This window comes from Monomorium pharaonis, chromosome 10 (assembly GCF_013373865.1).
Source record: "Monomorium pharaonis isolate MP-MQ-018 chromosome 10, ASM1337386v2, whole genome shotgun sequence".
Lineage (NCBI taxonomy): Eukaryota > Metazoa > Arthropoda > Insecta > Hymenoptera > Formicidae > Monomorium > Monomorium pharaonis.
In genome coordinates, this window is record NC_050476.1 from 19725515 (window position 1) to 19739177 (window position 13663).

General features: G+C 31.9%; 2 protein-coding genes across 3 annotated transcripts; one reads left to right on the forward strand and one right to left on the reverse strand.

Annotated features, from left to right (window-relative positions):
- The first annotated feature begins 521 nt into the window (after positions 1–521).
- On the forward strand, positions 522–8503 carry LOC105840761 (transmembrane protein 164). Of its 2 annotated transcripts, none has more exons than XM_028189695.2 (7): positions 522–765; positions 1076–1423; positions 1507–1623; positions 1695–1773; positions 1849–1949; positions 2698–3029; positions 3197–8503. In XM_028189695.2, exons 2-6 carry the CDS (start codon positions 1100–1102, stop codon positions 2980–2982), a joined length of 906 nt encoding a protein of 301 aa, XP_028045496.1. In that variant the 5' UTR covers positions 522–765; positions 1076–1099; the 3' UTR covers positions 2983–3029; positions 3197–8503. The 2 variants fall into 2 exon arrangements, with proteins under 2 accessions (XP_028045496.1, XP_036148755.1); XM_036292862.1 differs by lacking the exon at positions 522–765 and adding an exon at positions 772–969.
- Positions 8504–8617: 114 nt separating this feature from the next.
- Positions 8618–12388, reverse strand: LOC105840760 (F-box/SPRY domain-containing protein 1). Its single transcript, XM_012687815.3, has 4 exons — positions 11975–12388; positions 11074–11347; positions 10857–10947; positions 8618–10696 (listed from the first exon to the last, which is right to left on the reverse strand). The coding sequence occupies exons 1-4, from the start codon at positions 12277–12279 to the stop codon at positions 10602–10604; spliced, it is 765 nt and encodes a 254-aa protein (XP_012543269.1). The 5' UTR covers positions 12280–12388; the 3' UTR covers positions 8618–10601.
- Between the last annotated feature and the right edge of the window lie 1275 nt (positions 12389–13663).

The window sequence follows — 13663 nt, forward strand, 5'->3', positions numbered from 1 at the left end:
TAATAATCGAAATTTAATTGTAATTTTCTTTTCTTTTGTTATTATCCATACAGTATATCTTTCAAAAAGCTTTCTAAAAGATATTTGACAGGAGATATCTTTCAGAAAGCTTTTTGAAACATGTGTGCTGTGTGTGTGGATATTTATTTAATTAGCAGAGTACATATATGTATACTCATCTACAGCCTACTTTTTAGATATAAAAATAAATATTGTCAGTTAGTATTTAATCTACGAATAAAATTTTTGCATCAATTTATTCGAATCAAGCAAGAATAATTGTTTGCTCCTAGAATTATTTTATTCTTGCTTGTCAAATATTTCAAAATTAAAATAATTCACACTTCCTGCGCTTTGATAAAGGTGCCGCCATCTGGGAAACAGGTAGCGATACCTCAAGCTGTGCTGCGATTCCGAGCCCGCGCGAACACATCGCACTCTGACTATTCCGTGAGCCGTCGCGCACTCTGCTGCGACCAACGTGACTTACGTTCGGCCGATCGGCACTGCTCGGCCGAACGTAGTAGGTCACGCTCGGAATCGCAGCACAGATCTCAATAAGCGTCTCGTTTTCTGCCAGCAGTGTCAGCCAATCGATGCTTGGAGTAGCGGGTTGCGGGAGGAAAAGGGGTTTCGAACCCGTGTCCCGCGACTGAAGTCTATTGATATTCCGGCGGTGTTGTAAATTTGTTTTGATTTTGCAGTGTAGACACTGTTACTTAAACACGGATCGCGTCGCAGCGAACGACACCCCTTTTATTTTAGGTACTGCATTCATGCGTGTCGAATGCATGACAATTCGGCATCAGGATCAATAAAGCGTTCGCATGTCCCCTTGGCTCTCATCGACTCTAACCTCGCTTGACTCGAGCCGCAACGTAGCGATCGCGGTTAAAAACCGTTTTATGTGATCCCTCTTTTTTTTTCCACTCGTTTTGTTAAGCGAAGAAACTGTGTTTTTATTCTTGTGTAATTACTATTTCCATATTTTTTTCCCTATCGCGTTGAGTCACGCTCGATTATGTGACTAGTGGTTGGAGACTACTTGTGGACTACTGACGGCTTTTTGTTTCAGTTCCGAAGAAGTTAATTTAGGACGATGTTCGAGTGGGCATACGATGGTGTGAACAGCTCGATACCGCGCAACGTTGGTCCAGAATGCGCAAATTACTTAACACTAAAGCGACGGATAATAGAGACCTTCTTCATATCTATATTCATCATATCCTTCATTATATGGGGTCTCAAGCGGATAACTTTGCCAAAGAAAGTAGCTTACGACCAGCACAGCCAGGACCGTGTGGGCAGACGAGTCCTGCTGATCATAATGTCACTGGTCCTGGGGATGGAGATGGGCTTTAAGTTCACCAGCAGGACTGTTATATATCTGTTAAACCCATGTCATATTACAACAGCATTACAGGTAAGCTTGAACTATCATACTGTTATGATAATTAATTTTTTTTTAAGTTAAATCTACTATATTTGTTTTTTATTATAAAACAGCTGTACTTGCTGGCTGCGGATCCCAGTCCAACAGTCACTGCTATCTTCAGAATACATTTGAATCTGTTGAATGGACCGGTATTAGCATACCTATTTCCAGAGACAGAATCTCGAGTTGTAAGTTATTGTGATACGTAATCAAACATTAAGCAAGTTGAAATTGGAGACAATAAGAGTTTTTTTTTTAGATATTTGCAGACAAAGCAAATTACTATATTCAGCATGGTTTGATGTTAGTAATACCATATTATTTATTAAGGATTGGAGGTAATTATCTGTGTCTGAATAGAGACAACAGCAGGAGATAACAGATAATGACTAACACTATTTTTCTTATTGTAGGTGTATATAATATTGAGCCACTGTCTGATATGAGCTGGTCAATCCTAAGTTATGGCCTTAATGCAGGATATCACTTTTGGATTCTTCAAAGTGTTGCCTTAGTTCGTATATTTTGCTTTGTTACTTATATGTTACAGACATAGGTCTGTTTGCAATATAGACTAACAGGATGTATATTACCAGGAAGAAACGAAATAACCTGAAATTTTCAGGGAATTTATTTTTTATCCTTGAAAATGATGGATTCTTATGAGAATTTATTATTATTTATATAAAATTTTACTTGGAAAAATTTTTGCCAAATTCTCTATTTTTCTGACAAAATTCTTTGATTACTTTTTTTTGGTAATGCAAAATTGATTAACAATAAATATAATGTATACATTTACATTTTTTATCTTGTGACTCGCAAATTTTTATATAAAAGAATTAGTGACAATAGAAAACAATACATTGTTTTAAATTGGCATTATACATTAATCGTATTTCGATTTCTGAATATTACATGCTACCTACATTTAGTTTATATTATTTCTTCTCAAATATTCAAAACTTTTTTTATGATTATATGATTAAGAAATATAAAAATATATAAATTTATCTCAAAGCTACATTTTAAAAAATCTCTAATCTTATCTGCAATTATAAATAAAACTCCTGGGAGATCCTTTTACAAAATTTGAATAAACGTCTTGTTTAATCTTGCTTTAACTTGCTTTCTATCTTTTGTTTTAATTTTTAGAACTAAAAAATGATGGAAAGTAAGTCAAACCAAGATTAAAATTAATCTGCATTGCTGGCAAAAGGACCTTAATTTTTTGAAGATCTAAAATATTTCTTTTTTTACAGCTTGTACATGTGAATCTTAGTCATATGTTGTGTGCAGCTGTCTTGGATCCATTTGAAGGTCAAAATTATCGAATATGGGCAGTGACTCATCAATTATTATTATGTCCCGTTCTGTGCAAATTATTCTGTTATTGTTCCAACTTTTTCTTAACCAAGTTTCCACCGACCAGAGTTAAGCCATCGCTGGAATGTTCTATCCCGAAAAAAAATTGTACATACGAACAGAATGAAAAGTTGCACGAAGAGTCTAACACCTCAGGAAATGGCCATACACATTTTGATTAATTTGGACAAGAAAATTATTGCATGTCTGAACATCTCGTCTTGATTAAGTAAGTATATATTCATCATTGCTGTAATATTTAAGATTATGTGAAACTTACGAATTGATACAGATTTGCAATATTTTTACATAATGTGCATTTGCGTTAGTAATTAAGGTATTATGTTAAGGTAATTAAGTAATTATGATAAGAATGTCAGGTTTTTTTCCTTGCAGACTATATAATTATATGTTTATATCATCTTCTAAATATGGTCTAAAAAGGAAACTAAAAATGGGACATAGGAAAAACTAACTTCTACAAGTTTAATAACTAATTACATTACAGTTAACGTAAACAATGATTAATATATTTTCACTAAGAACTTTTATTTAAAAGATATTAAAAAGAGATTTATTTATTTTTCGAAGATTAAACTCTTTCACAGACATATACAAAGTACCAAATAGATAATGTAATCTTGGTACAATCATTGTGATCATATTAGTTTTAATTCATTAGTCTATGATACCAAATGATAAGAATAGTCAATTTGAACAATGAATTTCTGTCCAAATGCTTATCATGCCTAGTGCTGTGCATAGATTAAGAATCTCAAAAATGATGTGAGGCTTAAGCTGACGTTTAATAACAACGGTGACTTATTAAAGATATAATTTCTTGTATTAGGTGAAAAAGCATTGTAAACGTAAATCACTTTGTGCATTTTTATATTTTTATTAGTATAATAGAAATGAAGATATTCAAATAACGAAACTGCAATACTTTATCTATACATATATTATACACATAGATAGACACCAAAAGCTTATAAAGTTTCACAGTAAATCTTCTTGGTTACGTGATTTAGTTGTATAAAGACAAGTGAATTATCTTAATGACAAAATGAAATTTTAATTGTTTTAATTCGTTTTAATGACAAATATTTTTGGATGACCAATATTTTATTGAGAAAAATAAGATTTTAGCAATAAGATGTTTATCTTTCTAGCATTTAATTCTTAATTATTTGAAGCATTTATTTATTAATTATTTCAAGGATACAATAAAATTGTTTTTAATATTTTACAAGAGAAAAAGAGAAATAATCTTAAGAAAGTCTTATACCGCATACATTATTCTTATATTTTATAATGTATTTAATATTGCCAAGCCTAAATTCAGGAATGATTGTTGTTGACAAAGGATTCATGATTAATACTGCCCACTTTGGAAGGAAGATCGTGAAACTTTGCAAACTTTTGTGATTTAGAAATGCATGTAATGTAGCATAAGTATTTTGGCCACAGGAATCATCTCTTAGGTTTGAATATAATAACCTGAAGACCATAAAAAATTGACAAAGCATTTGTAAAACACGTTCTTATTTTGATAAATTTATGACTCTATTTGCAAAACTAGTTGTGCATATGGAAATATTTTTATATGACAGTTCCTATACTATTTAATCTTATATTATACGAATTCTCGCTTATATATTCTCGTCAACGTAACATAACGAGAAAGTTTTTAGAATTTAGAATGTGCTTTTTATGGTATATATAAAACATGTGATATATGGATAAAAGCGCAAACTATAAATGAATGCTTTCGTCCAAATGGAAATTAAATTTCATAAAAATAGCGTTCTCGTGGTTAAAAGCTAACGTCCATTTTACGTTTTTTTAAGCAGAATGTTTTTCATATAGAAACGATTTTTGTATGATAGGTCTATAAACATTCCCGCAAATTAATAAAATAATATGACCTATGTCGTTATATACTTGTACAGAATTAAATAAAAACATAACTTATAAAGTTCCATAATTTCAGTAAGCTGCCATTAAAAAAACTTATTTTTTTAATAAAAACAGCTTGATAGTACAGAATTTATGTTATCAATATTCATATAATAATATTGATAATATTAGTAACTATATATAGAACTATATATAATTATATTTAACTTATAACAAAACAACATAAAAAATCTAACTTTGTAATCTTGTAATTTAAATATAAGAATTCGATTATGTAGATATCTTTGTGGGATATATAAAATATACCACAAATAACATACCAAAAAGTCTTAAATTAAAAATAAGATGCTCATAATTCTTGCACGAGAATGTTCCAATTCTTGTATTAGATACGTATAGTAGTATTTTGTGAATTAAACTAGTAACATGGTACTATAAAAATACTCTTACAGTATTTTGTTATTAAAATGGCCTAATTTTGAGAAATAATGTAAAGATTCTATTTAATCGTAAATACTTTTCATTAATTATAATTTTTTTGAACAAAGTTTTTATTAATACATAAAATTGTTTACTCATTAGCTAATAATACAAAAAATTATTAGCTTGAACAAATATAAAAAACTATGGTAATAAATTCTTATTTATGTAAAGATATTTTGTTAACATTCTATTTTCCATGAAGTTTATTTAGCTGTGTAATGATGTTTACATATTTATTTTTGTTGACTTAATAATTTTATAGGATTCTGACATGATATACAATTGTAAGATTGTAAGATGCTTCATTAAAGTATTAACAAACTATTTAAGAAAAATGTTTTTCACTTATTATCTCATTTGTGTACTTAATGTAATTATTGTGCTAACAGAGTGTAATAGAAATTATTAGAGAATCTTATGAATGATATGTTCAGGTATTCCGTACCAAAGATTTTAATTTGGTTTGTTAAATAGGATGAGCTGTAGATAGGTTTTTTTATAATTGTCGTTAATGATATTTGCGTTAATAGTAATTAGTATCATTTAAAAATAAAATATATCTGTAATCTTCTATTTAAATAAGTTTCTAATAAATTCTCTACATGGCAGTTGCAATATTATTTTAAGACTCAAGCTACATTTTCCTAATACGCGACGAAATAAATTTGCAGTTTCATTGTTTGTATAGCTTATATTGTATGAAATTTTTTTGTTATTATAATTTAGATTGTGTATTCTTTCAATAATTAAAAACTTCGAGAATGAAGTTTCCGTCAGTTTCAGCCTCATTTGTATAAAGGTATTATATGAATACCTGGCTTGTGAAAAATACGTTGCCAGTAAATTGTTCACGATTTTGTACATGATATACTTCGCGCGCGTTGCCTTTATACATACTCTGTACAAAAAGAAAACATCTTATTCTCAATGTAGAAACATACAATTGTAAATAACGTCGATAACACCGAATACGCAGAATGATGTTCTAATAAGCGAGCACTTTACATTCCATGGCGAATCAATTGTATTTAAATGAAACAACTTTTCTGCGTGATATTTCTGCGGAAAACCCCGTATTTATTGAAGAAATTAGTGGAATTTTATTTTAACAAAATGTTCGGTCGAATATACTTATTCTAATGAAAATGTGATACAGTGCATTCCATAGAACATACAATGTTAAGCAATTCACTAACCACTTTTTCAATCAAATCAGGCGGCAATTGAAAAGGGAAATAATGTGAAAACTAATTCTTCATTACATCAATGCTGGTTATTTACGCACAGCCTATATATAAAATATGTAAATTACCATTTTATACATATGCAGATTATCTCACCATTGTGCTTCGAATATTTGTTTTAAGTTATATAGTTTTCATATAGTTTCATATAGTAATCAGTTCATTTAAAAAAGATCAAAACTGAAAGAACAAATTAATTTTTACAGATTCAAATAAAAGAGAAAATAAAAATGTAAAGTAAATTTTACTTTAACATTTTGCATTTGATTTAAGCATTCAAATAGCATTAAATTTTTAATACATATTTTGAGGTCGATCGAAATTCGATACTACGGAAGTTTTTATTCAATCTTTGATTAATCTTTGATAATTAAATTATATTACTTTTTTTTTATATTTTGTACTTTATTTTAAAATAAAGTATTTTACAAACTTGAAAATACGTTCATGAATTTTTTTTCGAATCATTTTAAATAGATAAAACAGATTGGATTTAAAATATCATTGTTATGTAAGGATAAGGTGTCATTTCTTTATATTATATGTAAAAGTTAAAAAAAGGTAAAAAGATGATATGATCGAACGGTATATATAGCTAGACGAATAATAAGAAATCCACTATTCTTTATTATTTGTTTATGTTTAGATTACACGTTAAGTATTAATTTGCACACGTAAATACCCAACATTGGCTCGTAGTAGACTGTATACAGCTGTATACAAATTTGGGTGGGCTTCGTTTACCTACAATCCCGATTGCCTACAGCTTCGTTTGTATACACGAAAATAATTAAGGTACAAGAGTAGGATTGCATACGACATTATTGCGCACATACACATTGCACACACGACATTATTGCGTGCAGGCACATTGCACACATGATAATATTGCGCTGATACACATTGCACACATGACATTATTGCGCACATAAGATAAAGAAATAATATTAACACATTGCACACACAACATTATTGAACACTTGCATATTGCATACATGACACTATTGTACACATTCAGATTGCACACATGATATTATTGCGCTGATACATTCTGTAAGCAAGAGGAAGGGTTTACACTGTACGCATGAATCCCAAATGCGCACAGTGTAAAACGGACATCACCAATCAAATTTTATAAATTTATCCTAACTATTAACTAAAGCAGTAATCTGATTGGTGATCATTTTACACTGTGCGCATCTGGGACGCTCCCGGGGAAGGTGTGGAGGCACGATTTCAATAACTTGGGCGCCTTGATTTGACAATGGTTTCTGATATTTTTTATGTTGAACAAAAAATTGTATAGATCTTATAGGGCTAACTGCTTTAGTTTTCGAGATATACCATATTAAAAATAAAAATAAAAGTAAAACCTTCCTCTTGCTTACAGAGTGTATAAACGCAATGATATCATGTGTGCATGTATGTAATAGTGTCATGTGTGCAATGTGTATCAACGCAATATTATCATGTGTGCAATGTGCATATGCGCAATAATGTCATGTGTGTAATGTGCCTGCGCGCAATATTGTCGTGTGTGCAATGTTTTGTGCACAGTAATGTCATGTGTACAATCTTATTCTTGTACCTTAATTATTTTCGTGTGTGCAAACGAAGCTGTAGGCAATCGGGATTGTAGGTAAACGTGTACCTCCCTACAAATTTACAGAGTGAGAATATTAATTTTGTTGTAACTATATTACTCTATGTCATTCTGTACATTACTTACTATCACCAAATACAACTGCGCCTATTAACGAGATAAGATTAAATGACACTTTAGAAATTTGTTAACTCTCGCATTTGAAAGCATTTCTTCAGAACAGAATTGATAAGAAGTTTTCAACATTTAGCATCGATAAATATTTATATGTTACAAAGCAGGCTTTTGATTTGATATATCGCCATGGTAACGTCTCCATTAAATCCACGAGTTAATATTCAGGTACTCAGAGATTATAGATATATGTGTAACATCATTACACTAGCATTCGAGTTGTGAAAATATTGTAACATTTTGGGTAAAATGAATAAAGACTTTGTCTGGGTCTAGTTATGATTTTTGTGTCATAAGATTTATTTTTATTTAATCTACAACGGTCGATTGAATCGGCGATAAAACATTTATAAGATATAAGTGGAGGCTGATAAACGAATAGACCACGAGTACATACGAAATAAAGTTTATTTCCAAATATTTATAATCACTATGTACACGATTCTGTACAAAAGTTTAGAAAAACTAATTCACGAACACTACATACAGCAAACGCAATCATTACAATAAATATATACATTATAAATAATCGTCTTATTGATCACACCTAGTTTCACCCTAATCATCAGTATATTCAATTTTATATTAAAAACGGCATTATTTATAAACACAGATTGTAATATACAATCTGCATTTATATATCTTCTTTCTTCTCTCTCTCTCTCTCTCTCTTCTCTCTCTCTCTCTTCTCTCTCTCTCTCTCTCGTGTGTGTAAATGTGTGTCAACAACATAAAAATTCACTAGATGATAAATGAAAAGGACAGCTTTTTAAACTTCCTGTAGTATCTCTTGTTCTATTCATTCATCCACAATAGGCATAAAAATTTATACAATTTTATATATACACAAGGCATTAAAATGATATTAGATTTCAGTAGCAATGTAGAATCTAATAAATCATTATAATTGTTATATAATAGAATCATATCTGACGACTTGGAATTTAAATCATTTTGTGATTTAAGACATAAGGTCTTTAAATGTTTAGAAATATGAAAAATATACATTGTATTTGCAAGTAATGCTTTACAGTTACTACATTTTTTTCTTTTTATTTTCGCATTTTTTCCAAAGAAATTATGTGTTATAAAAACATGTAAATTCCTATTATTTTTAGAAAATAATAGAAAATGTAAAATTTATTTATTTAGGACAAATAATTTTCATATCTATTGAATGAGGCCTTGAAAAAGCCTCTCAGTTCACTATTTGATTTTATTATGATACATAATTAGTTTAAGGATTTAATTTTGTACACAAAATAATATAGCTATACTCAATGAACACTTGAAGTGGGACACCCTGTATACTATTACAAGAAAAATCGTTTCTGAAAGTTTTTGTTGTAATGTAAATAAAATATAATCCATTGTAAAAACCCTAAGTTTTCTATACATGAAATATATACTAAATCACAAGAAACAAGCAAATCATACATTAAGCTTTACAAAAAAAAACAATTATCTTATTGTTTTTTCTTTGGCAGGTGATGTATCATTTACGACATAAGTTAACATAAGTTATTTATATATACATATATAGCACACTTAAGTTATACATATAAAAAAGAATAGTATTCTATGAGCATTGAGGAAGATTATAACGAGTTCATTAATCTTAGCAATAAAAAGTAACATTATAACGAGTGTCCTGAGATTACTATAACAACACAAAGGAACAAATGCAAATAAATGCAAAAAATACTTAAATATTATTTATAACAATTATTTAAGGATATTTCAATAAAATTCTTTTTGAAAAAAATCTTTCGAAAATATAAATTAGATAAATTAGATAAATAATTTGATTGTTATAAAGTAGTAAATATAAAATATTACAGATATTTTATCTTTGTGTATAATTATGTAATATAAATAAAAATAATACTACATGGAGGCAACAAGTATGACGAATTTATATGTATACTATATGAATTATTCCAATTTTATTTAAATAAAATTTTGTAGTATCTTTCATTTAACATATATATTTTAGTAAAAATAATTAAAATATTTTGATATATAATTTGATGTATAATCATATCATGTACATAATTATGTAAAAACTGGTATCACTTAAAGCTTCCATGTATAACACGTTCAATTACATCAATCGAGTGATTGATTTAATTATCTCAACTAAATGAATAGTGAAGTTCACAATTTAAGTGAAATAAAATATCAATTATTTACAATATTGACCAAGTAATCTACAGGCACACATTCTCTGTAAATATTGTACAGTTTGTCGTCGTGTGCTTTCTCTACTTAAACGTAGACAATATCGGTATAGTGCAGAGAACTTGGCATTAAGAATGCATTGTACAGCCTCAAATGAGCTTTCTGAGGATATGTCTTTTTTTTTTAATGTAATGTGTTAGCCATCCAATGGTGGTCCTAGATATACCATAGACACTTCCGTATTTCCATAAACTGCAGATACTGATGGATATAATCTCTTATCTGGTAACCCTGTTTATCAAAGCGACTCGTAAATGCTTACAGCTTTATTTTGAAATTTTAAAGAATGAAATGGAAAATAGAAGAAAATGACGTAACTATCTCAAATCTTTGAAATTAATAGTAATGATAGATAATGCATAAAAAATATAGAGAAATAGATAAAATATACCTCTAAAAGCCACACCCAGAAATTCATAATTCTTCTCAAAGGATAATGTATTATCATCGCAATCTAAAATTACTCTAATTCTTTCCCCAACCTGTAAATAAAAATGATCACACGTTAAGAATAAACTTCTGAAAAACTATGAGAAGTGCCAATACATAAAAAATACAATGAGCATGATTACATGAATATGGATACAATTTTGTAACAAATTCAGTACCTGATATTTTGGAGCGTTGTTGAGTAAAGGATAATTTCCCTGTGGATCCCCATTATGTAGTAAATGGTTATCAACGAGGTTCCAACCCCAGGAATGTTCATCGGAGCCGAGCAATGCTACGTATCCGTGGCACAACAAGGGCGCTTCCTTAGTGGCTATTCCTATTACTGCTACTGTTCCTAACGGTCCTTCCCAAATAACTTCCCATGCGTGACGGCCATGTCGAAAACCTATCTTGCCTCTACACGCGTCTGTACTTTGTGCTACGGGGTTTCTGCAATTGTATGGTAACTGATGCGAGACATTTTGGATATTGCATTTGTCAAATCAGTTCATATTTCTACTATATTATAATTATAATTTTCATTAGTTGCTGGAGAAATTACATTATGTTATATGTATTTTTACTCAGAGACTCGACTACAAGCATCTAAAAAAAGCATTCTTTAGTTTGTCTTACAAAAAAATCAAATTCTTTGTCTCATAGCCATGTTTGCCATAATATAGCTAGTTTATTTACGACAAAATACAACTATACAGCTAGTTTATTTACAACAAAAAGCAGTATTAGATTACAACAGCATTAGACTGTAAAAATTTTAAAACGTCAATCCATATTTATTCATCAATAGTCATCTTGGATCATTTTTATATCTTAGAAAATAAAGCTCAATACAATAATTCTCATTAGCTGATCAAGAATCTGTGCTATTTTTTACTTTACAAAAAAATTTATATGCATATAATTTCTATTATTAATAGATGACCGCGTTTACGCAAAACAAAGCTAGGTGACAATTTTCTCGGATTAAAGATACGAGTGAAAGGGGATTCATTCCCGACCAACGAGAGAGAAAACGAAGAGACAGCGCGGTAAGACAACCTGTCGCCGGGCACCAACCTGTGCAGGGTGAATCCGTTGGGCTTTATGTAAATATTCCGCGAGCAATCGTTCGGATTCCATGCATGGTAGAACGCGCGTAGCTTAGACTTGTACGTGGGCACCGATGACAACAGGTCGGAGCTGAGGGCCTCCTGAGCGAGCCTTCGTATACAGTGCATTCGCCATACATCGTTGTTCTCGTCATTTAGGAAGCGATGCCACCGCTTGCACACTAACGAACAGTTTCTTAGCGTGTGCAGATCCAGATACGAAAATATCACCTCTAAAACGTGATCGGACGCCCGCAGTGCTATATCGTCCATTTTGCCGGGTCTGCCACAGGAGGGACGAGCGGACGAGCGACACGAGCGTAAACACACGCGCAGTGTTGCCAGATGATTCTTGTGATTTTCCTCTACTGATCTGTGACACTAGAGAGAAGCAGAGAGAGAGAGAGAGAAGCCTGAGAGCGGCACCGCGCGACCTTTTTCGTGCGACCAAAGAGGAACCTGAGAGCGCGGTTATCGCGTCGTTTTAGGTGTTTTCATCCATCAGCGCCTCTATGTGCACAAAATGTGCACATTGAACTATGTAGTTAAATATCTATGAATCCCGTAGGTAATGTGCATGACTTTTTGGGTCTCTTCTATGCTATGTCCACGTTTATTTAATTTCTTTTTCATGCTATACCCGTAAACTTTACAATTATACGCATTCATATTTTAAATTTGGTTTATGCAAATGTACATAATCGTGTTCTATAAATGTGCAATACCACATATACATGATATAAATTCAATACCACATATACATGATATAAATTCAATTAATTGATTTGATAAAAATTCACTCACCGATTGCTGTCGCTGCTCCTGCTGCTGCTGCTGCTACATTCCTTAATTTTCCAGTTTTGCTGACATTCCTTTGCCGCTTTCTGCTGACATCATCCTACTATTCTCGAATCACATATTAATAACGATCGCCCGATACTTTATTCGGTACTCCCGATATTACAGATAATATATCACACACGAGTAAAACGTAAACCGCGCGCGAGAATTTCACTTGGCGCGACCGTTACATTTGGAAAAATACGTGAAAAGAACGGCTCGTCCGATTGGCGGCGAAAATCAACATGGCACGAAAGTCGGCGTAACGTCACGTAACTTCGTGGAGAAACACAGGCCGAGGAAACCGTTTGAATGAAAATCACACGCCGAGATACGACAAATTTGTTTCGAGAATTTCGTATGCTCGCACGACGACTAGTAGCACTTCCAATTAGCACTCGCGATATACTACCGAACGTATTCCCTTCGAGAAACACTTTGCTCGAAACCGAAGGCACGATACCGCGCTTTACACATGAATACGTACAATCTCACGTCTCGCGACGGCACTCTCGACAGTCTCAACATCGTAGTTGGGCACAATTCGAATTCTGAATACGCGAGACACACGCGAGACACGCACAGAGTCAACAGAACGTCAGACCACGTCCAACTGGCGATGGAGCACGACTACCGGCACGGCAGCGGCGGACGTGATCGTTGGTAGGTACACTCGGCGGTACTCGGCGCTAGTCGGCGCGACTCGGCAAGTCGGCCGCCGAGTCACGCCGACTAGCGCCGAGTACCGCCGAGTGTACCTACCAACGATCACGTCCGCCGCTGCCGTGCCGGCAGCCATGTTTCTTCGTGCTCTAGC